The sequence below is a fragment of the Muntiacus reevesi genome, chromosome 15 (genome assembly GCF_963930625.1).
Source record: "Muntiacus reevesi chromosome 15, mMunRee1.1, whole genome shotgun sequence".
NCBI classification, from domain to species: Eukaryota; Metazoa; Chordata; class Mammalia; order Artiodactyla; family Cervidae; genus Muntiacus; species Muntiacus reevesi.
In genome coordinates, this window is record NC_089263.1 from 18,135,748 (window position 1) to 18,161,587 (window position 25,840).

General features: G+C 48.2%; 1 protein-coding gene across 4 annotated transcripts; it reads left to right on the top strand.

The window, feature by feature from the left end:
- The first annotated feature begins 13,009 nt into the window (after positions 1 to 13,009).
- Positions 13,010 to 24,070, top strand: AEN (apoptosis enhancing nuclease). Of its 4 annotated transcripts, XM_065906361.1 has the most exons (6): positions 13,024 to 13,090; positions 14,380 to 14,495; positions 16,576 to 16,649; positions 17,283 to 17,886; positions 20,746 to 20,946; positions 21,757 to 24,070. In XM_065906361.1, the coding sequence occupies exons 4-6, from the start codon at positions 17,341 to 17,343 to the stop codon at positions 21,991 to 21,993; spliced, it is 984 nt and encodes a 327-aa protein (XP_065762433.1). In that variant the 5' UTR covers positions 13,024 to 13,090; positions 14,380 to 14,495; positions 16,576 to 16,649; positions 17,283 to 17,340; the 3' UTR covers positions 21,994 to 24,070. The 4 variants fall into 4 exon arrangements, with proteins under 4 accessions (XP_065762434.1, XP_065762432.1, XP_065762433.1 ...); XM_065906360.1 differs by lacking the exon at positions 14,380 to 14,495 and having other exon boundaries at positions 13,015 to 13,090; XM_065906363.1 differs by lacking the exon at positions 16,576 to 16,649.
- The last annotated feature ends 1,770 nt before the right edge of the window (positions 24,071 to 25,840 follow it).

Consider the following 25,840-nt stretch of genomic DNA (forward strand, 5'->3'; position numbering starts at 1 on the left):
TATCCTCCATGGGCTGGCTAGATATAATTTTGGGGACATTTACATTAAAATGCTTTCCCCTCACACGTTACTATAGAAACTTCTTTTTAGTTCAGACCAGACAGCTGGTCTGCTTTTTGTATTTTTCTTCTCAAAGAAGTGCCTTCCTTTATGAATTCTCTGGGGCAGCTATCATTGATCACATCAATAAAGTCCCATAGCAACAGTGTTTTTTTTTTTTTTTAATTATTATTCCCTTTCTGCTCATTTTCTTTATGGACAAAGGGTCTACTTTCCTTTCAAGAAGAGAACTGAGATCTTACTGGCCAGAAGGGAAGAACTATTCTTTCATTGGTTGATGTATGTTGCCTTGTCAACCAATCAGAGGATGCCATTTATCCTTTTCTGACTAGCTAAGTGAGCAGGGTACCCAGAATGATTGAATATGCTTTAGTACCATCCAGTAGCAAAGGACAGAACTCAGAGTTCTGAGACCCAGGATGTGCTATTTGCTTTGGCCAATTCAGATTCCTTTGACTTGCAAAGATGAATTTTGCTATCTAGTTATTTGTAGCTTACTCGAACACCTCTGGATTACATATTATTCTTTTTCAAAAATTTTTATTAATTTTATTTTTGGTTGAGCTGGGTCTTCAGCTGCCTGGGCTGGGTCTTGAGCTGGTTTGCTGCCTGGGCTTTCTCTAGTTGTGATGAGCAGAGGCTACTCTCAAGTTGCAATGTGAAGGTTGCTCATTATGTTGGCTTCTCTTGTTGTGGAGCATGGGCTCTAGAGCTCAGGCTTAGTAGTTGTGGTGCTCGGACTTAGTTGCTCCGCAGCATGCGGAATCTTCCCGAACTGGGGATCGAACACCTGTTCCCTGCATCGGACAGGCAGATTCTTAACCACTGGACCATGAGGAAGTCCTGAATTACACATTATTCTGTGAATTTTTTTTTATTTTAAAATATATTACAATCATTCTTCCAAGTCCATGCAGATTATAAGTATCAGCACACCAATGGTCCAGGGATCTTTGTGATTTTCCTTAGAAGTATAGAATTGGTCCTCACCCTAAGGGATTTGGTGAAAATCTGAGGAGTTGAGGTTGGGAACCCAGAAAAGGAAAGAGTTTTGTTCTTTATGATGAACATATATCTCAGCATTTGGATTCATTCTGTCCGACTTTGATGTCCCTGGTAGTTTTATTTGTTTGTTTTTCTATTTTAATTCTTCACAGCTGTCTTCTGGCCTGCATTTTCAGTGACAAAAAGGTGTATAGATGGAGACAATGACCCTCTAATTTGGTGTAAGAGAAGACATAACTTTTCAGGAAGGCTGTGACAGGTAGGTGGTAGAGATCCCTGGGACTGGAGATTACCCAAATCTCTCGTGGTGCTGGAGTTGGGCAGGTCTTTTTTTTTCTTTCTCCCTTTTCCAAATAGTCTTGCTTAGGGATGCTCACATTAGTCTCCACTTCTCAAAAAGGAAGGGCGCGTCAAAGTTCCTTCTCTTCCAAGACAGAAATCATCTGACAACAACCTGAGAAACCTTAATGTAAGTACAGACCCCATTGGTCAGTCTTTTCTTGTTCTTGGCTGGAGGGGATACTGGGAGTGGACAGCATCTTGACCATGATGGTGCAACAAGAGCCACCTCATTTTAGCAACTCCATCTATGCCAGAGTCTGACTGGGGCAATGACCAAACTCTAAGCCCTTCAATAACAGGGGCTATGTCATGTACACCTTTGATTCCCTGGGGCTTAGTCACACTTAAAGTAGGGACTCAGCAAGTGTCTGAACTGAATCCTACAGGCTAGTGTCAGGACAAGTCCCTCAACTTCGTGTTTGTGACAATGGCAGCTGTAGCCTGCACCCTCCCCCGCCCCTCTCTTCCCATATTCCCTAGCTCTCTTCACAAAAAGACAAATGAAGGCTCAGTTAATTGTTTCCATGGTTACATGGAATGGCCACCCTGAGGATCCCTATCACCCCTTACTGTCTGAAGGAAAAAGAGAGGAGGGGTTTGGGGATCTTTGTCAAGGAGGAAACCATGGAAACAAGCGTTGCTAAGGGGATGGCTCTAAATTCAGAGGAAAGAAACTGAAAGTGGGGAGAGGGAGTTGATGGGCTCAAGGGCAGGTCAGTTTTTCAAGGTACATTTCTCTGAGGCTTCAGCAGCCTCTTTCACTTCTTGCATCTTCTCCCCAACCCAGACGGAGCCCAGAGTTTAAAAATTTTAGAAAACTGGTCCACTGTCAGGCTCAAATCCATCTCCATTGTTCCTGCAAGGAAAAAGCCAATGACAGTGGATTTATTGTGTTCACACCTCATGATTATACTCTTATCTCTGAACTCTGCCTCACTGATGATCAGTTTCATCTAATATGAGCCAGGCTCTTCCTAGGCTTTGGAAAATAATTAGCAAAATAGTCCCTGCTTGCATGGTGAGCTGATAGCAGGACAGTCCCTTGGTGGCTTTAGGGCCAGGATATGCTCACATGGGCTGGACTGGACAGTCCTGCATGGCAGGACATGGCGGCGTCCAGGAGTCTCTCCTAACTCTTTGTAATACCTTTTAGCTTATCGATTACTATCTGAAGTTTACCAGAGAGCTTGCTGGGAAAGGCCAGTTTTTCCGGGGAATACCTAGGGCTCTAGCCCCTCCAGTGAACCTTCACCTTGGTTAGCCTGACCCTCTGATATTAGCACTCTTGTCTCTGAAACTGTACACCAAGGATGATGAACTAGTTCTCTCTCAACAGTGCTAAAGAGACTTAGGTTTTTTGTTTTTAAACTTTTTGGCCGCAGCACTCAGCATACAGGATCTCAGTTTCTACACCAGGGATTGAAACTGTACCCTCTGCAGTGAAAGCTTGGAGTCTTAACCATCCTGGTGACTCAGAAGGTAAAGAATTTGCCTGCAGTGCAGGAGACCTGGGAAGATCCCCTGGAGAAGGAAATGGCAACCCCCTCCAGTATTCTTGCCTGGAGAATCCCATGGGCAGAGGAGTCTGGCAGGCTACAGTCCATGGGGTCGCAAAGAGTCAGACATAGCTGAGCGACTAAAACACACACAGTTATTTTTTTTTTTTATAAGAAGTTAATGGCAATAAATCCCTCTTTCTTTCTTGATGACTTAGCTGGGATGAGGAGTCCTCAAGGCCCTGAGTCTTGGAGTTGCAGAGTTAGCACCTCCTTGGGGAGTGGAAGGGGGAACGATCTTAGCTTCCTGGGGAGGGACACCCCTCTCCCCTCACTTTATATCAGGCTGACTGCTGGAAGGGACTGGGCCTTCCAACTGGGTGCTGCCGGTCTCTTCCACATCCCCTCTTCTTCAGTTGCTTTGGGCCAGCCTTTCCCCGCTCAGGTCAGAGTGAACCAGCCCAGAGATGGAGGGTTGGGCTACAGAGGAAGAGCCTGTAATTAAAAAGAGAAAGAATTAAAAGCAGCACCGAAAGGGAAGGGTAATTATCCTTCAGCTGCTGCAGAAATACAATTACGGCTGTGCTCTTGGAGCCACCAGGATATTGTGGCTTTGGCTAATTAAGAAGCGGATATCCCCTGCCAGGACAATTAGTGGCCTGCCTGGCCGGCAGGGCCCTTTCTCCCCCCCTCATCAGGGTCCAAGCCTGGGGAAATGAGGCACAGAGCCCAGCTGGGGGTGGGGGTGGTGGTGGTGGAGGTGAGGGGGCGGGACTAGAACCCCTTCTACCCTGCCCCCCTGCACCGCTTCCCCTTTTTCCTCCCCTTTCTAGTCTGTGAGGCCCAGCACCCCCACTCCCACTTCATTCAGAGCTGTGGCTCTGTGAGTACAGAGGGGATTGTCACCCAAGGCCTTGACTGTGACTTGGGTGGAGATGGGGGTTCCTAGTAGAGACAGGTCACCATAACTTGGAGCTCTTCCTTTTTTCCTTCTCCATAACAGCAGAGAGCTTTGTGATTACCCAAGCAAGGCTGAGAGATGAGCCGCCTGCTGCAACCCTTTAAAAATTACACCCCCCATCAATATTAAAGGAAGTATGCTCATTATAGAACATGGAACCCTCTGAAGAAAAAGAAAGAAGGGAAACAATCCCGACTCCCCACAACTGATTAGAGGCTCTGGAGAACCCTGGGGTGGGGGAGGGGACGGGTTTGGACACAAGCTGGTGCGGCTGCAGGGTCAGGCTGGCTGCCCCGGGGTGGGTCCAACGTCTCCGAACGCCTGGCGGGACGGGTCGTGTGCAGGGGTCGTGTGCGCTGCCGCCGTGGAGCAGCCAGCCCCGTCTGGAAGACTAGTGATTTTGTTGTTGTCTCCTGCGCTCAACAACAAGTCCCAGTCTGCCGCATGGTGCCGGCCACCGCAGCCGGGGAGGGGGCGGGGGCCGGGCGCGCCCTTTGCGGCTGTCCTTCCGTTATGTTCTTCCTGTACCTTCCCTGTCTCCTAGCAAGCATCTCCGAAACTACCCCGAGCACCCCCCTGGGCAGCACGCTTCAGGCAGACTCTTTCAGAAACAAGAACTGACTATATTGTGGGGCGAGGGGTGGCCAGGGTCTCCATCCTCCACAAGGGGGCACGTGCTCATGACCTTGGTGCCTGCGATGCTGTTGTGCTGGCGGTCACCTGGAGACACGCCTGGCCCTGGCCCGCCTGCACCTCGCCTTGCCTACCCGGGGGAGAGAGTGGACTTGTGTGGACAGACCTTCTTGACCCCGGAATCTGCCTCTGCGCTGCTGAGTCCAGACACATCACCAGGGGAAAGCTGAGGTGAGGACGCTCACGACTCCAACTGAGCCTGGACAGCAGTCCCCCACTTTGGCAGAAGCAGTGGTCATCAAAACCATTTCCCAGCCTTTGTCTGTGTCTCTGTGGGTGGAGGGTGGGGGAAGGTGTTGCCTTGCCCTGGGATGGTTGCCAAGTTCCAGTGATGATTCTCTCCATGAGGACACATTTTTCAGCCAGCCAACTCAAACATCCCCCTCAGTCCTTTCTATGATGGAAGGTAAAAGGAGAAGGGGGTGGCAGAGGATGAGATGGTTAGACAGCAGCACTGACTCAGTGGACATGAATTTGAGCAAGCTCTGGGAGATAATGAAGGACAGAGGAGCCTGCATGCTGCAGTCCATGGGGTTGCAAAGAGTTGGACGTGAGATTTAGCGACTGAACACCACCACCAAAGTCCTTTCTAAGTATATTCCCTGCCTCCTTTCCACCCCGGAGGAGGCATTCCTGGGATCCTTGGGTCAGAAAAGGGAAGTGTTGGTCAGCAGCCTCAGGACTCAAAAAGATTCTCGGAATTTTTTTTTTTTTTTTTTAAGAACACTAACACATCTTGCCAATTTAAATTGGGTTGGGAGTTGTACTCCTTTAGGGAACCCTAAAATTTCAGTCACTGCTGAGCTCACGTTACCTCTGCCATGTGCCAGCTGTGTGACCTTTGGTCAGGCACTTAACCTCTCTGAACCAATTGGCCCTTCACGTCTATCCAGAGGTTGCTGTGCTCACTGTCTCAGCTCCTTTGAATTGGCTTTTCTAGTGCCATTTCCTGCCTCTTAAATTCTCTTTATTCCAATCCTGCTTGAAGCAGGTGGGCCGTCAGTCCTATTAGAAATCTCATTCAAACTTGGGAAGGCTGCAAATTGTTGTCACTCAGCAGGTGCGTGTCCTTCACTGGAGAAAAGGGGGCTGGACTGGGTAGAAGGGGGCAGAGGTGGAGAACCGGGAGAGGAGAGGGATCAAATCTCTCCCAGGCAGTGTTCAGAATCCAGGGCTGCTATGGAGACAGATGGGAGAGAGATCCTGCCTCTGTGAAACAAACATCTGGTGGGGGAGGCGGGGGTGGGGGGTCATGGGTGCTTTCCTGATTTGAGAGATGGACCAGAGTGCTGCTGTTGCTATGCGGCAAGGTACAAAACAGGAGTGAGGCACTTCCTAGGGGGTTGGGTAGGGATGCCTGGCTTCCAAGTCAGACACACCCCAGTTCCAATCCTGGGTGCATCACTTAGTAGCTGTGTGACTTTGAGGCATCAAAGAAATGTGTGACTTAACATCTCTGAGCTTCAGATGCCTTAATTATAAAATGGAACGGATCATATCCACCTTGCTAGGTTATGATAATTAATCAAGAGAGGTGTCATAATATATAATGGCACGTGTAAATACTCAACAGTAGTCTCTTTGCCTCTTCTTTCATAGTTTGTCTCTTCCGGTATCTGAGGGTACCCACAGGTCCCCTTCCTTGAACTAGGAACAAATGAGATCCACCATGTATTGAAAATGTAAGTCACATCTGACTCTCTGTGACCCCATGGGCTGTGATTCTCCAGGCTCCTCTGTCCATGGGATTTCCCAGGCAAGAATACTGGAGGGGGTTGCCATTTCCTTCTCCAGGGGATCTTCCCGACCCAGGGATCCCATTTAAATGTTTGTCCTTCCCCCCAGATCAGTATTTTGCCCACTTCAGGAGGCTCAATATATATCTAAAGAACGACTACAGACCAAGTCTCCCACCTTCCCTTCCCCTTCCAGCACTTGCCCATTTTAAAAATGCAGAAACCAAGATTTGGGTTGTCTGACTTACCTCTAAGTTACTCAGGAAAACAGACAGCTTATTACTTCTTAAGGTAACTTTCTAGGAGTCTCAGAACACAAAATGGCTCTTGAGCCAAGGATCAGGTATCTGGGGTCCCTTACCTTAACTGCATCGCCCGGGTTTTTTGTAGCTAGCAGCCCGATGTGCGCGCGCGTTTCCAAGGATGAGCAGGGAGGCAGCGCCCTCTGCTGGGTCCTTCAGGTGTCTGCGCTTTAGCACCCATTCTCAGTCTTGGCTGCAAACTACAACCACCCGGTGAGCTTTAAAAAATCTCCCAAGTTCAGTTCACATTGCGGGCTAGTCACATCGGAATCTTGGGGGTGTCACCCAAGTGTCAACATTTTTTAAAACTCTGCAGGCAATTCCAATGTTCAGCCAAAACTGAGGAATAATTACAGATGAATTTTGTAAGTGAAGAAAATGCAGTCTAGAATGGAAAAATTAATGGTGGAGAATAAAATTCCCCTGGACCAAACCTTGCCAGTTTTCTATTAAAAATAAGTAATGTGGGGCCTCCCTGTGGGCTCAGTGGTAAAGAATCCGCCTGCCAAAGCAGGAGACAGAGGTTCGATCCCCGATTCTGGAAGATCCCACAAGCCATGGAACAACTAAGCCCCTGTACCACAACTACTGAGCCTGTGCTCCAGAGCCCAAGGGACGCAGCTACTGAAGCCTGAATACCCTAGAGCCTGTGCTCCCCACGAGGGAAGCCACTGCAACAAGAAGCCTGAGCACCTCAACCAGAGAGTAGCCCCCACTTGCTGCAAGTAGAGGAAAGCCCTTACAGCAGCAAAGACGCAGCACTGCCAAAGATAAATAAATAAATGAAAAATCAGTCATGTGAGACTTGACATCGTTCTAAAAATACTGGAAAATCTCAGGAGTTGGGGGTGAGGTAGGAGATAGATGGGCTCTAGGTTGGGAAATTCCGAATCAGCCAGCCTCCTCTTTGCATTTCCTGCGATAGGTGGGCTCCAGTAGAGGAATTTACAATCAGCTCCCTGTTTGCTCTCGGAAATGGAAGTAGCAACAAAACAGGGCCAATGGCCAGTCCTCGTCTCTTGTAAACACCTCAAAGGAATAATCATGGCAAGGATAAAGAGAGGCAAAAACTCTGAGTAAAGGATAAAGGAAATACTGCACATGGGCAGAAAGGTTCCTTGGAGTCAAAAGTCAGAGGGTAATTCCAGGCCATAATGAGTTTTGCTCCTCCCAGAAGCCTTCACTTTGAGATCCATCTTAGTAAGGTGTGTGTGTGCCCCCCAGGGAAGGGTCCTGAGACAAATTAACCGGAGTGAGACGGGTGGTACAAAGTAAGATGATTGGCCTGTGGGAAGACAAAGACCTAGAAAACTGTGCCCTTATTTATAAAGGATTCAAACTTCAAAGGTGCGGCTGTCTTTCTGAGTTCGCCCAGGTGTCTTTTCGCATGTACTTTTCAATAAACGTTCTACTTTACTCTTTACCTTCTATCTCCTCACCTGAATTCATTCTTCAGTAGGCAGGCAAGAGTAGGGACCTTAGCGCTAACTGCTGGCCCCTGTGGTCCAGAGGACTCCCCGGCTGGAAAACTAAGACCTTGCTTCCAGCTAACACTCACTGCTGCTTACTTCTGCTCGCATCTGAAATCAGGGGAAGGTATAAAGGTACCACAGTTGTCTTGGTGTCAAGCTGTATCCAGATAGGTCCAAAGTCACTGTTGGATCAAGAATGCTAGTAGAGCAGGAGTGTGCTTGAATAGAATGAGTAAGTTCCCAGAGTTGTGCCAGCTTCATACCCTCTAACACATCAGATTTTTAACTTGAGGATGCATCAGGAAGCTGTTCATTGGGTTGTTAAAACATAGACCGCCTGGGCCCCACCGACCCCTGAATTTCTAAGTCGGTGGGTCCAACCTGTTTCCAGGTGATGTCTAGGCTGCTGGTTGAAGACAACCCTTAGAGAACCACTGGTGCAAACAATGGTTGGATGGGTGCCCACCCTCCTGTCTGCACCGGGTCCAGCCACATGGGAATCCCCATAGCATCCTGGAGAGTCCTTAAAACAGGCATGAGGGATTTCCCTGGTGGTTCAGCGGTTAAGACTTCGCCTTCTAATGCAGGGGGTGTGAGTTCAATCCCTGGTCAGGGAGCTGAGATCCCACATGTCTTGCAGCCAAAAAACCAAAACATAAAATGGAAGCAACATTGTAACAAATTCAATAAAGACTCTAAAGATAGTCCACATAAAGAAAGAAGAAAAAGTCTTAAAAAGAAAAATAAGCAGGAAGGCAGAATGGTGCTTCAAGAATGTGGCATAATGACTTGTAAGGGCCAAACACAAGTCAAGTCATATGTCTCAAGAGCTTCTTGATTGACAAGATAGAGGGAGAAAGGACAGGACTTGGATCATGGGCTTTCCCTCATCAAGCCCAGCTCAAAGCGGTCTGTTATAGAGGAGCCCCATTCTTTGTGGAAGGAGGAGGTAGTTTCATTTAAGGAATGGGAGGGTGAGGGCCCTAAAGTTTGGAGTTGGATGTATTGCTATTTACAAACAAGATATGCCCATATTGGGCTATCCATATTGTATACTTGTGGATTTTCAACTTTTTTGCTTGATAATATTTTGTCATAAGTCTTGATAGATACAAAGGCTGTATTGTAAATATTGACAACTTAAAAAAAAATGTATCTGTATTCACTGGCAGGAGTGATGCTGAAACTGAAGCTCCAATACTTTGACCACCTGATGTGAAAAGCCGACTCATGGGAAAAGACCCTGATGCTGGGAAAGATTGAAGGCAAAAGGAGAAGAGGGAGGCAGGGGATGAGATGGTTGGATAGCATCACCGACTCAATGGATATGAGTTTGAGCAAACTCTGAGAGATAGTGGAATTCAGGGAAGCCTGGCGTGCTATGGTCCACAGGTTCCGAAAGAGTTGGATGTGACGGAAAGGTTGAACAACAGGGACTTCCCTGGAGGTCCAGTGGTTAAGACTCAGTCTTCCGGTGCAGGGGGTTTGGGTCTGATCCCTGGCTGGGGAGCTAAAATCCAATATGCCTAGTGGCCAAAAAACCAGAACATAAACAGCAGAAGCAATATTGTAACACATTTAATAAGAATTTTCAAATGGTCTGTGTAAAAAAATCTTTAAAAAATTTTAAAGATTTTTTTCAAACTGCTGTATATATCGTAGCAGTTTGATACCAACATTAACCATTTTTTTAAATACATGAAAAAACTCTTACTGACAATGTTAAATTTTATCTGAGCCCTGTGCTCCTGGAAAACATCAATGGTGAAGAAATTTCCCCTATCCTTTTGTGTTCCAGAAAATAGTTACTGCAAAGAAATACAGTGCCCCATATGACTCCTGGATTGAGTCCTGGCACCGCCACTCCAAATTACTATTCTTTGCCTCATTCGTGATTAACTAAACTGTTGGACCTATGGATCAACTGGAATAAAATGTTTATAACCAAACATTGGTTAAGCTTTTTTCTTCCTTCAGGTCCCTTGAACCTTGGCCCACCCAGAGCCAGTTTATAATCCCTCTGGACTCCTCCAGAGAATAGACTGGCCTCAGGGTAAAACAATCTCCAAATCTAATATCTACTGATACAAAAAAATCTGGTCACTCTTGCTTCCACAATGTATTCTTTCTGGCCCTGTTTTCTCCTCCTCATAAAAGAAAACTCTTTTTGCCTAACTCTTGAGAATTAGCAGAGCATTTTCTCTATTGCAATAAATCTCCCCTCCCAACCATTCACCCCCCTAATCCTTTCAAAAAGTTTCTGTTTGCTTAATCTGGATTTGTTTTTTTATTTATGTGCAACATTCTTTGTTCTTCAACTTATATTTCCATTCACCTTCTGCTATGGTGGTTTATCCTAGCATCATATTTTCATGTTTGGCAATATTTTCTGGAGAACCTGATCACATTTTAATGCCACAAAATTATGGACATCCATTTGAACTTGTTAACACTAGAAAAATGTCTTGTGACCATAAAGGTTCCAAGTGTGATTCTTTTTTTCTGTCTTGTGACCCATAGGGGTCTAAGTGTCATATTTTTTCCTTCCAGACTGAGATATTGTTGCAATCATTTGTATTGTAAATGAGCAAATGATAAATACACAGCATTTCATTGTACAAGCAATAATCTTTAAACATAAAAAGTAAATTTTCACTAGAAATGCCATCGGAAATGTGTCCCTTTAGGAGATAGATTGAACCAGTTATTTTTTCCATTAAGTTTATAAGTCCAGGGATGAATAGACTTTTTGCTAGAATGAGAAAGAGTTGGGCCTTCTGTTTTGTTTTTAAGGATATAAGCACTGATAAACATTGTTCAGGTAAAAGACAGAAGTGGGAGGAGGTTTTCCTAGCAGTGTCTCAGTTCTTTTGATTCCTGATAATTACCCAACCTCAAAACAATATTTTTAATGACCTATTAGCTGACAAAATGATTAAATCCTCCTTGGATCATAGTGAAAGCAAAGAATCAGAAACCAACAGACTTGTAGAAGGGTTTCTTGCCAGTCGTCAATAATAACCCATTATTATTGCTGTTCAGTTGCCAAGTCATGTCCAACTCTCTTGTGACCCCATGGACCTCTGTCCATTGGATTTCCCAGCAAGAATACTAGAGTGGGTTGCCATTTCTTTCTCCAGGGGATCTTCCTGATCCTGTGATAGAACCCATGTCTCCTGCTTGACAGGTGATTCCTTGCTGCTGAGCCACCTGGGAAGCCCAATTCATATTTAGAACAGTCTTATTTTTATTCTTCCCCCAGAGATGCCTTTATTTCCCAGGGTAATGTTGCAGAGTAAAGCCTAGACTGAATGTGTGTGTGACTTTCCTTTGTGAGGTGGGAGACAGCTGGTTATACAAGGGGAGAGGGAAGCTGGACTTTAAAGACTCCAGTTCCATTCCCAGGTCTAGTCCCATGGGAATCGAGGATCTGATAAGTGGCTCTCTTAAAACCTTTCTTGTCACCAGAGTTGCCTCTGACAAAGTTGCCTCTGAAAACAGCTGCTCTGCATTCCTTCCTTCTGTCTGTCCTCTCAATGTTGCCTCCTAAGGAGCTCAGGAATCTGTCCCAAGCTCTTCATCCTCCCTGCCTAGCACTCTGGCTGGTCTGCCCCCATGGCGTAGTGGTAAAGAATCTGTCTGCCAAGGCAGGAGATACAAGAGATGCAGGTTTGATCCCTGTGTCGGGAAGATCTCTGGAGAAGGAAATGGCAACCCACTTCAGTATTCTTGCCTGGGAAACCCCATGAAGAGAGGAGCTGGTGGGTTACAGTCTATGGGGTCCAAGGAGTCGAACACAACTGAGCAGGCACCCACGCATGCATCACTTTGGCCACCAGGATCTTATCCTGCCTCACTGTCCACAGTCACCCTGCTCCCACTCCTCTTTCTCCAGGCATGGTCCGTTCCTCTCATATTGCAGCCAGAGTGAGCTCCCCCAAATGTAAATCTGCTGGTGAACCAACTCTGGCTGAAACTCTTTCCAGTTCCCCCAAACCTTCAGGAATCTGAGTAGAAATGCTTATCTCTCTAGTGGCCTTATCCTTTGCCCTGCTCCCCTTAAATCTGTATTCTGGTCAGAAATAGGTCCATGTACCCCTGAGCCTCTGGTTACCTTGCAATGCCACTGCTGATTGCAAAATGGAGCTAGAAGGAATCTGACTTCTTAGGTAAGGTTCTTAGTTTGGATTCGAGCTATTTTTCCTTAATTTCCTTAAATGTCAATCTCCTTAATTGTAAAACAGAAATAATATATCAAAGAGTTAGACTAAATGGGTGTATTGCCTGGCATACTGTTAATGCTCAATAATAAATGCACGCTCTTTATTATTGTTTTTATTATTCACGTTGCAGTAAGTTAGCTGTTAACCTCTGTTACTGTGCCACTGTGAGCAAGTAGTATCTCCACTGATAGTGTTTATTCTATGTATCCAATTGCGGAGCCCATACTAGGAACTTATTACTTATGAATAAAGTACTGCAAAAGGATCTATGAAAAAAATAGCACCGAAGGAGCAATCCTAATTTTTAAAAAAATCTTTCCTTAGTGCTCATCAGGTATATTATTATTTCACCCAGTCTCCTCAACACCGGAGGAGGTAGGGGCCACCTTCTGCAACTGTGGGTGTGTACTCCGTAAGTCATTCTGCCTTTAGTGGCACGGAGCCCATAAGAGTCCACATCCCCACCCAGGGAGGAGGATGAATTGGAGCCTGGGGACCTAGGTGGGAGCGGACCCTGGCGAGAAAAAAGGCCAGTCCCCTACAGTCGGCTTTAAAATTTTCCGCGGGCGGGGCCAGCCTGGGCACAAACCACGCCCCTCTAGGAGTTCCCGCCCTTTATGCTCCTAAGTGCCAACCGGCAGCGAGCCAGGCTTCCGACCAATCAGAAGAGGCCTTAGGCGGGCGCTGCCGTCCAACTAGCCAATAGGCGGGCGGCCGCAGCGGAGCTTGCCCGGGCGTGTCGCAGCTGCCGGCTCCCTGGACGCCACGTGCTGGCGTGAGGAGACTCGCGGGGCCTTCAGGTAATCTCGGGACTCTGTCGGGGGTCACGGGGTGGGGCGGGCTGGTGCGACCTGTCCAGGCTGCGGAGGGGCCCCGCGAGGTGTGTCCGCCCCCGACTTGTGGCAGGGGGACTCCCGGCCGGGCCGGCTTGGCTCCTGGGGCCCCAGGAGTGCAGGCCCGGTCCGGGGCGCCTCCTGGCCCGCATCGCGCCCTGCTCTGGGGTCTCAGGCCTGAGTGGGCGGCGCTGGGCAGTGGGGCCCGGCCTGGTGGGCGTTGGCCGGGCAGCCGCGACCCCTGAATGACCAGTGCCTCAGTCCCTTCCTGGTGAGGCCGGGCCTTCCGCACGTCACTCCCCGGGACGCCGGCGGCCGCGAGAGAATGAACAGGCTCTCCTCGGACTTTCTCGTCTCGTTTTAACTTTTCAGTAGCACAGGGGATCTCATCGAGCCAGCTTTTCTCAAATTCCGGCGATTATTACCGTCCTGTTGCGGGGGCGGAGGGGGGCGGGGCCGTGCAGTCTTTGAAATACAGATTCCAGGGCCCGTTCCCCCAAATGGCAGTTAAGGTGTGGGGGTAGGCCTGGAAATCAGACTTTTTAAACAGACGTCTTCATTGTTTCTAATAATGAACTGCTTTGTGGAGGTCCCTAACCTAATTCGACGCTGGGTTTAATAAACCCTAGTTTTAAGTTAGGTCAGCCATCCCTAACTTTTTGGCACCAGGGACCGGTTTCGTGGAAGACAAATTTTTCCATGGACTGGGAAGGTGGGGCGGATGGTTTCTGGATGATTCAAGTGCGTTATATCTCTTTCTAATCTAATGGGGCTGCTGATCTGACAGGAGGTACTGGTCTGTGACCCAGAGGTTGGGGACCCCCGAGTTAGGAGACAGTGTCTTGGTCCTGTTCATCCAGCTCTTTAGTGCCAGAGCAGGGTCTAGAACTGCCCATCTTCCTGATAGCCATCAAGTTGGTGGCCCTGAGGCCACTGGCGATTCTGACTTTGCCGTTCCTTTGTCCAAAGGCCTGGTGGCTGCTGATTCAGATGTTGGTTCTGGGCTGGAGAGAGGTTTGTTTGTTTCACTGAAAAATTTGTTGTTTGAGCCTTCGCTTTTCCCTGGCTTCACTGAGCTCCATGTGGCAGCCCGAGATGAGGACTGTGTTCCCTTGATGATTAATTGTTGGTTCTGATGTGTCAGCTAGGTCAGGACATGTAGAAGAGGACTGCTTTTATTTCTTGGAACAAAGAGCCACTGAGACCTTTTTTTTTTTCCCTCCTGCATGTGACTCTGCGACCCCATGGACCTCCAGGCTCCTCTGGAGGCAAGAATACTCCTCTTCCCAGGCAAGAATACTGGAGTGGGTTGCTGTTTCCTTCTCTAGGAGATCTTCCCGACCCAGCGATCCTGCGTCTCCTGCACTGGCAGGTGAATTATTTACCACCATGCCACCTTTTTCTGGCTTCTTTGATACCTTGTCAACAGGTTTAGAGAGGCCATTGACCCTAGTCCTGCCTCGGCTCCTGACCTTGCAGGGTCCTTAGTCATCTCAGAGAAGGACAAGGTCCCTCCTCCCCTACAGAAGGCAGTTATTATAGGATCTCTGTCTTCTTAGACCTCATTCTTCCCATTACTGGGCTGAGGCAAGTTGAGGTTCTGTATCTGTCAGCCTCAGTAGGTGACTTGTGAATATGAAGAAGTTGATTATAGTTGAGAGCCCCTTTAAAAAGAAGAGTTCTTGGGGGAAGTGATCAGGAAGCAGAGAGAGGATGGGTCACAGAGACTCCCCTCTGGCCCAAATGGTAGCATCACCATTGGTAGCATCTCTCCTCCCATTTCTCTTAATCTCTCTTAATCACCATTGGCAGCATCTCTCCTCCCATTTCTCTTAATCTCTGCTGCCCTTGCGCAGACTCTATGTTCTTTCTCCAGGTTTCTTCCTTTAAGGCAGTTGTGATCCTGTCCCCCTCTCCCTAGAACTCTGGAGATTGATGGTTCCCATCACCTTTGGATGAAGTCCCAACGTTGGCTTTTCTCCAGGGACAGTTCTCTCTTATTGTCCCCATCTCCTCGCCCCCTACCTCCTTTCTTTCCAGTTGCTGCACCCAAATCCTTGCTTTCCCACCATGAATCTGTCCCGCCTCTTGGACTTTGTGTCCATATTTTTCTCTGTCTGCATGCCCTTCAAAGTGTCTCCTTCACTGCCAGGTCTTCTCTAACTTAGCGCTTCTGCTTTTTAAATACCTGGCCTGGTGAGAGTCACGGTTCCTTTCATATATTTATGTGTATGTGTGGGTGTATGCAGGGGTTTATAATATATACATATAATAAATGTAAATATGTAGCATAATGGGGATTTGGCCACAATACAAATATATACTAACCAGTGGAAAGCCTAGGATATGACACTGTGCTGACTCCACAGAAAATCCCTTTGATACTATGAAGAATAGTTGATTCAGGAGTTAAGGATGAGCAGCTCAATTTTAATCAGATGTACTAGGAATAGCATTTTCATGAATACAGTTGCAACTAAAATTGGTCACCTATAAAGATTTTAAAGGCTACATCAAAGTATATAGTCTAGATGAAAGACGGATTAATGAACCAAGAGACTGAAATAATGGGGTGGGGAAGGGAAGGATTGGGAGTTTGGGATTAGCAAGTGATTACATGGGGGATGGATAAACAAGTATAGCACTGCTGCTGCTCCTCAGTTGCTCAGTAATGTCCACCTCTTTGTGACCCCAAGGACTACAGCACACCAGCTTCCTCTGTCCATGGGATTTTCCTGGCAATAATACTGGAGTGGGTTGCCATGCCCTCCTCCAGGGGATCTTCATGACCAAGGGATAGAACCCTCGCCTCCTGTGTTGCAGGTGGATTTTTTTTTTATCACTGACCCACTGGGGAAGCCCCCTGTATAGCACAGGGAACTATATTCAATATCCTGTGATAAATCATAATGGAAAAGCACATGAAAAGGAATATGTGTGTGTGTGTGTAACTAATCACTTTGTTATACAGTTGAAATTAATACCTTGTAAATCAATTATACTTCAGTGACTTTTAAAATAATAATTTTTAAAAATACATGCAAATCCTAGCACACATGGATTTTGCCATTTCCTCTTCACAAGGGAAGGGTGGGTTCTTTCCATTTTACATGCAAAGAACCTGAATTGGTTAGGTAGTTACTCTGAGTTGAGTTAGTCCCTGCTCTGCCTGCTTCAAAGCGCTGGTTTTCTGGTCTGTTCAAAATCTACCAGCTGACTTAGCACAGCAAATGAGATGAGGTTTCCCAGGCTGCATCCTTGACGACTGGGAAGATGCCGGTCTTACTGCATGGGGTTTGTAAACCTACGCGAGCAAACAACTATTTCCTGTGACCATGGTGTGTGACAGCATCTCCTGTCAACCCAGCATTCAGGCATGGAGAGCTTAGAGGAGGTACCACGGAAGTCTACAGCACTTTAAATCAGGGCTTTTTTCTGTTTCTCCTTTTTAGATTTGAGCTGGTTTACCAGCACACCTATGCCTGTAGGCCTCCATGATTAAACTACAAATCCAACTATGTTAAAGGTTTGTAGACAGTGTTATGATGAGTGAATTAGAAAGTCATATAATAGATATGTCATTTTGGTTAACACATAACAAAAATACAACACTTGTGGGCTTCCTGTGAAATAGTTTCTCTAGGTTCTACTGTGGGTCTGTACCTTTACATTGCATAAAGCTTTTGTTTGTTTATCTAAAATGGGATTTTGTATATATGTAACATCTCTGTAATCTTTATTTTCTCATTTTGTTTATTTTCTCTTAACAGCTCTCTAAAAGTTTTTCATAATTTTTAGTTTAAACTAACAATGTTGGGGGTAGGCTATGGCGTGGAATCTGAAAGCCTGGGTTCTGGGTTCACATCAGCCTTTGTTTATTAATTAGATGAATTACTAAGCCTTGATGCCTCAGTTTCTGTACCTACAATATGCGGATAATAATACCTTTTTTAATTGTTGGAAAGATTGAGTGATTCTATGTAAAGTACTTAAGACAGTGATTTTGCAGGTGATATTGACTCTCTGAGTGCAGTTATCATTAGTACAGGTTCTTGACTTTGTCTGGGATCTTGAGCCCTGGCTGAAGGGAGGGAGTGTGGAGGGGCAGGCTGGCCGGGCCTACTCCTCACCTCGCCCCTCTGCCCTGTTTCTCTCCCAGGCTGCTGCCCTGTTGGCAGATCACCTGCCAGGCCTCCCTGGCCCTGAGCGGTGCACAGATGGGGATGGTACCCCAGGAAGCTCCTGAGTCAGCGCAGTGCCCGAGCCCTTCCCTGGCCAGCCCGAGTGGCAAGGATGTGCTTCGGAGGAAGCACAAGAGGAAGAGCCGACAGCACCAGCGCTTCATGGCCCGGAAGGCCTTGCTACAGGAGCAGGGGCTGCTGAGCCCACACCTGGAGCCAGGACCCTCCCCTCTGCCTATGCTGCCCAGGGCCCCGCCAGGTGCAGAAGCCACCAGCAGTGCGAGACAGCGTCCGCGGGCTGAATCTGGAGGTGCTGGGTGCAGCAGAAAGCCAGCCCCCAGGGACTCTGCCGGCCCCTTGCCCAGCAAGTGCGTGGCCATCGACTGCGAGATGGTGGGCACGGGACCCCGAGGGCGGGTGAGCGAGCTGGCCCGCTGCTCCGTGGTGAGTTACCACGGTGAGGTCCTCTACGACAAATACGTCCGGCCTGAGATGCCCATCGTGGACTACCGCACGCGCTGGAGCGGCATCACCCGGCAGCACATGCGCAAAGCCATCCCCTTCCAGGTGGCCCAGAAAGAGGTGAGGGCAGGACAGGGGGCTTAGCCCGGGTCTGAGTTAACACCGTAGCCTCTGGAAGCAGAGAGACCTTGGGAACCTTACTAAGCTTCTTCAAACAGTGGGTTTCCTCTCCATAGGAAAGGGTGAGTAGAAATCCTGCCTCACCTGCATGGAGCGATTGCTGGCTGTCCCGCATGGTAGTGTGTGTGGAAAGGCTCTGCCTTTTCCACAAGGTGGGAAACAGCTTAAACTCCACATTTTCTTCTTCTGTTATAAAAGTACTACATGTCTGCATAAAATGTGTAAGGTCCATAGCGCTATCACCTTCAGGTGTTTTTTGGTATTTTTTTATGTTAGTTTTTCATTGCTTTGTTGTTGCTCAGTCACTAAGTCGTATCCCACTCTTTGTGCCCTCATGGACTGCGTCATGCCAGACTTCCCTGTCCTTCACCATCTACCGGAGTATGCTGAAACTCATGTCCTTTGAGTTGGTGATGCCATCCAGCCATCTCATCCTCTGTCGTCCCCTTCTCCTCCTGCCTTCCATCTTTCCCAGCATCAGGGTCTTTTCCAGTGAGTCAGCTCTTCCCATCAGGTGGCCAAAGTATTGGAGCTTCAGCTTTAGCATCAGTCCTTCTAATGGATATTCAGGGTTGATTTCCTTTAGGATTGACTGGTTTGATCTCCTTACTGTCCAAGGGACTCACTGCTTTGAGGAAAATTAATCTGTGGTTGGGACCACACTAACATGCCAGGAACTCCCAAACATCCTTGAGCATAGGAAATATACCTAAATCCTTATTAACAATCTTGGATTCTTGTCCCAGATCCTCTCTGTAGAGATTCTGATCCTGCAAGTCTCTAGGTCTTGGGAGGGATCTGATGTGTGTTTCTAAAAACCATCGTGTTGTACAAACCTGCACGATAAATACCCCAGAGCTGATGGGGAAAATGGGGTTAGAGACACAACATTTTAACTTTATCAATAACCCCCCAGATAAAAAAATAGAAATGTAGTAACAGTGGAAGCACAGTTTTGCACAGGCTCAGTGGTTAAGGAAAGTATAAATACACTGATATGGTGCTTTGTGAGCAAACTCCGGAAGATAGTGAAGGACAGGGAATCCTAATGTGCTGCAGTCCCTGGGGTCATCAGGAGTCAGACATGACTTGGTGACTGAACTGAACTGAACTTGCCTTGAAAAGACCCAGACACGACTTAGTGACTGAACTGAACTTGCCTTGATAAGACCTGGAGCGCTCAGGGAAGTAGCTGTCTGGAGGATGGTGGCTTATGCTGTGGTGGAGTGGTTAAGGGTGTTACCTGAAGTCAGGAAGTAGGAAGCCAGGTGTGGGCAGCATACAGGTGAGCTAAGCTGGCAGGTAGACTTCCGAGGTGTGGGCACTTTGTGATTCCCCTGTGGCTCTGCTAAGCTGGGTATGGTTTTTGCATTCACTCAGTGTTTATCAAGGGCAAAATTTGCATTATTCTCAAGTCACATCAACCACGTTGGACCATTTTGCATTTTTAAACCAAGCATTATAGTAAAGCTATACTTAACATTTCTGGTTTATTCTTGGGATGAGGTACATTTAGGGAATACTGGTACAAGTCATCTTGTGTCTTCCTTTTTCACAGCAGATACAGTATAAGCATTTCTTTTAAAAGGATATTTCAAGTGAGCTGATTAGGAATAGAGGCAGCAGGAAGGCAGACGTGGTGACCCCCAGCTCTTTGGGACGTCTCTCGGCCTGCCAAGAGCAGGCCCGCGCTGGATCGGCCCACACTCCGAGCCAGTATGAATGGGGTGTGCTGGGTCCCTTCCCACCGTGTGGCTTGTTGTGTATGTGTGTGGGGTGGTGGTCCATCCCTACCACTGAAGTCTAAATGTGCCTTATCCATATGCTATGAAAGCTGAGTTTAGTGATAAACCATGTGTCGCCAGCAGAGGTGGCTGTGGGAGGCTGGCAGCGGGTGATAAGGAGATGCGAGCCCAGGGAAGAGGGCTCGAGGGGTTTGCAGGCCCGTGGCCCTGGATGTGGCCTCCCTTGGAAGGCAGGAAAGAGAGGCTCACCCTGTGCAGATGGTCTGAGCTGAGCCAGAGAGCAGGTTCCGAGGATGAGAGGTGGGAGTCCTGGACAGCAGAGGGACACAGGGACAGAATCCAGAAGACAGGGACTGCTGCATTAGTGCTGAAAGAGCTGTCCTTGGTCGCGTGTCTCCAGTGCCTGGCACAGTTCTGTGACTTCACCTGGCACGTCTGCCCGGACTGCCTCCTGTGAGCTGAACTGTCACTGGGCACCGCTAGTCTAGGCACACATGTCCCTGCATTTTACAGTGAGCTTACACTGAGGGGCAGCTGAACAGGCCATGAGGAGCTGAACGTGTACTTAGACAACATGGTTAGTCCCCCAAAGGAGAGAACAGCAGGGGTCCTGGTGGCAGCCGGGGAGGCCTCCTGATGTTTAAAGCTGAGACCTGCCTTGAGAGGAGCTGGTGGAAGTTGGGGATGGAAGTGGGCGGGAGGGGGTGGGATGTGGCTAAGTCTTCCAGGCTGAGAAGAGGCTGGGCCAGAAGGAAATATGCTTGTCTGGGGTAACCTACCCGGGGTAACCTACCCATCTAAGAGCTCCTTAGTCTCACAGCCACCCGATCAATGCGGTTGCCAGCTTTCCCATTTTGCAGGTGCGGGGGAAGCTTAAACAGGCCCCTGGTGATAGTGAGTAGTGAGCCAAGGACTGCATTCAAACTTTGAGCAGCCTGATTAACTGTGGGGCCCATGGTCACCCCTGTCTATACTGCCTCCCCCCAGAGGGGTCCCTGGACCACTGCTCAGGGTGTCAGGATGTGGCCCTTCCTAAGTCCTCCTCTGTTCACAGGTCCTCAAGCTCCTGAAGGGCAAGGTGGTGGTGGGTCATGCCCTGCACAATGATTTCCAGGCCCTCAAGTACATCCACCCTCGGGGCCAGACCCGGGATACCACTTCTGTCCCCAGCCTCCTCAGCCAGCCAGGGCTCCACGTCCGGAATCGTGTCTCTCTTAAGGACCTGGCCCTGCAGCTGCTGCACAAGAAGATCCAGGTGCGTGGGGCCGGAGGGGAGCGGGAGGGGGGAGCCAGGGGCCACGGGCGGGCAGTGCGGGGCCCGCCGCTTCCCCAGCCTGGTACTGGGACTCCCGGGTGTACACGCAGCCCTGGGTGTTTTCTCTCCACCCTTCTGCTTTCCAGTAGGTTGTGACCGTCAGCCACCCGCTCCCAGGCTGCTCTCTTTAGATCCACCTCCCACCCAGTTCCTGCTTCTGTCCTCTTGTTCACATGTAGAACTCTTGCAACCAGGAGTGGTCAGGGGTACCTGGTCACTCTTGCTCCTCCTGTGTTTCACATTCATTATTCCATCTGAATTGGATTTTATGTATTTATTTATTCCATATGACTGCATCGAGTAAATCTTCATTGCTGCCTGTGGACCTTCTCCAGTTGCGACGCGTGGAGGCCACTCTGGTTGTGGTGCACAGGCTTCTCGATGCAGTGATTTCTCTTGTTGCAGGGCGTGGGCTAAGCCCGCAGCCTGGGGGATCTTCCCAGACTAGGGAATGAACCTACGTCTCCTGCACTGGCAGGCAGATTCTTTACCACTGAGCCACCCGGGAAGCCCAGAATCAGGGATTTTTAAACCAGTTTTTATATTTAAGGAAATAGGTGCAAGAGATGGCTTGTGATACCACTGGCGTTCCAGCGCTCTTCTGTATGACTGGGACCCACGTCCTTCTCACTGAACCCGGCTGTGCACCCGTGTTCTGAGAGTACACGTCTTTGGGCCTGGACCCAGAGCCCGGGGCGCCTGACGTCCCCCCAGGACCACGGGCAGTGACGCAGGGGCTCTCGTCCGCAGGTGGGCCAGCACGGGCACTCGTCAGTAGAAGACGCCGTGACAGCCATGGAGCTCTACCGGCTGGTGGAGGTGCAGTGGGAGCAGCAGGTGGCCAGCAGCCTCCGGGCCTCCCCGGAGGACAGAGAGCCTGACAGCAGCACGGACATGGAGCAGTACATGGAGGACCAGTACTGGCCGGAGGACCTGGCCCAGGGCACCAGCGGAGACACGGGGGAGGTGCCGGGCAGACGGGAGTGAAGGAGGAGAAGCTCCCTTGGGGAGCAGAACGGGAGAGCGCCTGGGGCAGGATGCTTGGCTGCCCCCAGGGTCTGAAGAGCGGGACCACCTGCCTGCAGCACAGCCCTCCCTCCCCAACTCCTGTGGTTTTGCTAATGGCCGTGAAAATGGCAGGTGGGCTCGAACCCAGCAGAAGTAGGGAATGCGCCAACAGATGACATCACTGGCTGCCCCCACCCTCATGCTGTGCTCTCTAAAGGGTTCATGTCTCCCTCCTTGGTGGTGGGTGGGGGTGTCAATATTCCAGAGTTCTCTTATCTCCACCCAGTGACCTGGGGCAAAGTTTTCTTCCTGTTGTCACCAGCTACCTCTTCCTCCAGAGTCACTTTCAAGAGAATAAATATGCCCTGAGGCTATACAGTTAAGGCCACTCCAAGGCCATTTTGTCCCTTTCTGAACTGGAACTCTGGCAGCAGCGGGACAGCAGAGATCTCAGATCACCAGGAGCTGGGTCCTCGCCTGCTTGCAGGCAGAAGTCCCCAGGTGCTCTGGGAGGAGGGAAGGCAGATAAGCTCTGGGTGGAGACTGGCATATGTATCTTGACCCAAGTCAGGCATTCCTCCTGCCCACTCAGCACTAGGCTCTCAAACAGAAGTCTGAGAAACAGTAGTACAGTTTAAATTCTGGGACCCCTCTGCAGAATTGCCCACTGGGATCTTTATTTGTTGAGAGCAAGACCACAGGTCTCTAGGGGTGCAGAGGGCAGGTCTGCCAGGGTTAGACTGGGCAGTGACAGCTGTGTAGTTGTGCCCGCACTTGGGTGGGTGCCCCCACCACGTGTGGTTGGGTGAATGGGTGGTTTTTCTCTAAATTACTAAAAATGTTCTCTGTCAGGATTCATCTCCCACCCCTCTGTCCTTTTTCCCTAAGGACCAGTTTTGTGGTATTGGGGTACCCGAGAGCTCAAGTCACACAGAAATTCTGAGCCCCATCTTAGCTCGCCACTTAATAGCTTTGAGACCTAGGCAAGTGTGTGACTTCACTCAAGTCTGATCCCTCATCTGTAAAATGAGGATAAGGGTACCACCTACCTCACAGGGTTGTTAGGCTCTGTGAGCTGTGTTTTCTTAAGGATTAGTGTTAGGTTCTTCCAAGTAACACCTGAACACACCCTGGGGCCATTTAAGAGCTTTGCCCCAAGAAATGAAATATTTCCAGCCTTATCAGTAAACAAAGGAAGTCACAGTCATCAGCAATGGCAGATTGCAGCCCTTAAACAGTGAACTGGTGAACCCTGAGGAAGCTGAACACCTGCTGAAAAGAATACCGGCTATCTAGCAGTCATCAGACTGGCCACTCCCTACAGGTGAGCCCTAAGAAAACTCAGGATGTGAAACACAGAATACCGGCCCCAGAGAGCTGAGGCACAAATCAAAGGAATGATTTCAGCTTGGGCCCAGACTCTTGCATCTTCCCATACATAGAAAAGCACTAAACTTAACCCGAGATTTCTGCTTTTCTTTAACAAGCATCATATTTTGATGTTCAGACCACTTGCCCTTTGTTTCAAAACTCCTGTATAGCCTGACTCCACTCCTTGCCTGCTCAGAGCAGTTTCTCAGAGCTCTGGAATGCTGTCTCCTGGGCTGCAGTCCTCATTTTGCCCAAATAAAACAACTCACCTCTCTCAAACGTTGTGCGTTTTTTGCTCAGACAGGACTTATACTTGTAGCTACTCCAAGTGGGTGGGGCGTGGGCCACCGAGGACAGCTCAGAGTCTGTGGGCCCTCTTCCTGTGCTGCATGGATTTTGTATCAATCTGAGCAAAGCAGCAGGGCCAGGGATGGAGAGACACTCCTGAAAACATAACAGCAAACGTAGGGCCGCAGACTGTTCTGGGAGCTGGCTGAGTCACTGACCCGCTGCCTCCAGGACTTTGTTCTAGGTTCCTTAAAAGCCTAGCTGACGCCACACAGCTGAGCAGTTGCTTAGGGTCTTTGGTCTTTGGGCTGAGGGATGGAGTTGTTCACATGTGGAGATGTACTGGGTTTAAAATCAGCTTTGTAAAACTGTTCTGGAATAAAACTCAACTATAAAAGTGGGTGAAATGGCCTTTTCTTTGAATCTCCAGCTGAGGTGGGAGGGGGCTTGGTGGAGGGGTTGTGGGACCCAAGGGCACCGAGTCTTGCTGGGTGCTTTGGCCTTTGAGGTGGGTGGTTTTCAAGATGGTGCTTTGGGATGTGGCAAGAAAATATTAGAGCTACAGAATTTATGTAGTTTATTTTTTTATGTAACTACCCTATCATTTATAGAGCACAAGTTTACTCAACTTGTTTCTCTTTGAAGCTATGTACTCACTTTCTATCTTAAATTTTTTTTTTTAGTTTTAAATATAAAATACACAGCTTAAAATTTATCATCTTAACCATTTTTAAGTGTACAGTTAATAGTGTTAAACATACCCACATTGTTATGCAACTCATCTCCAGAACTGTTACTATCTTACAAAACTGAGACTGCTCATTAAACAATAACCCCTCAGACCCTTCTCCTTTCAGCTCCTGGCAACTACCATTCCACTTTGCTTTTGTGTATTTGATTAGATACCTCATATAAGTGAAATCTGACTCGAAGGACATGAATTTGAACAAGCTCCAGGAGATAGTGAAGCACAGGGAAACCTGGTGTGTTGCAGTCTGTGGGGCTGCAAAGAGTCAGACATGATTGAACAATGATAAGTGGGATCCTACAGTATTTGCCTTTTTGTGTCTGGCTTACTTCATTTAACAAAATGTCCCCAGAGTTCATTGCTGAGGTTGTAGGATGTGTCAGAATTTCCTTCCATTTTAAGGCTGAGTAAAATTCATTTGGATGTACATGCCATCATTTGTTTATCCAGCCATCCATGGACAAGCAGTTTGTTAAAAATTGTTAAAAATGCTACTGTATCTCTCTAGGACTCTACTTTTGATTCTTCTGGATATACACCCAGGAAAACAGGATTGCTGGCTCATGGTAGTTCTGCGTTTAATTTTTTAAGGGATCTCATATTGTTTTACACAGTAAACTGCACCATTTTACATTCCCAATGGCTACACAAGGGTCCCAATTTCTCCACATCCTCACCAATATACGTTATTGTGACCTTTCTGGTAATAACCATTTTGACAGGTGTGAGGTAGTTACTTGTGGTTTTGATTTGCACTTTCCTGATTTAATGTTGAACATCTTTTTCACATATTTATTGGTATATAGTTTAATTCATTCTTTTGTGTCTGTGTATTTAAAAATGTATTCAATCCACTAGTACAGTTTGATGTGTTTTAAGTTGAACCACATGGAATTGCTATATCTGACTGTTTGAGGTGGTTCCATCTGTGGTATGTAATTTTGGGATTCACATACATATTTTAGGGGTTTGTGACAGCTAGATTTCAAAGGCAGATTGCCTGTAGGGACAGGTATGTGACCTACCAATGGGCCAACTGTGGCAGGGTATGTGTCAGCTAAGGTTGAGAGGTTTGCCAGGACTGCCTCACTTTCCTGCTGTCACCTGACCCAAAGAGAGCTGGGGACTTGGTCTGGTTGATGAGTGACACTGTTAAACCTGGGAAGCGTCGCCACTAGGAACCCTGCAGCCTATCCCCTGGTTGGAGTCAGGCATTCTTCCGCTAGGCTTTTAGCAGTTCCTGTATCCAACCTCAGCACACAGTTGTTAATTCAGTCGCTCAGTCATGTCCGACTCTTTGCGACCCCATGGCCTGCAGCACGCCAGGCTTCCCTGTCCATCATCCCCCAAAGGTTGCTCAAATTCGTGTCCATTGAGTTGGTGATGCTATCCAATCAGCTCATCCTCTGCTGCCCTCTT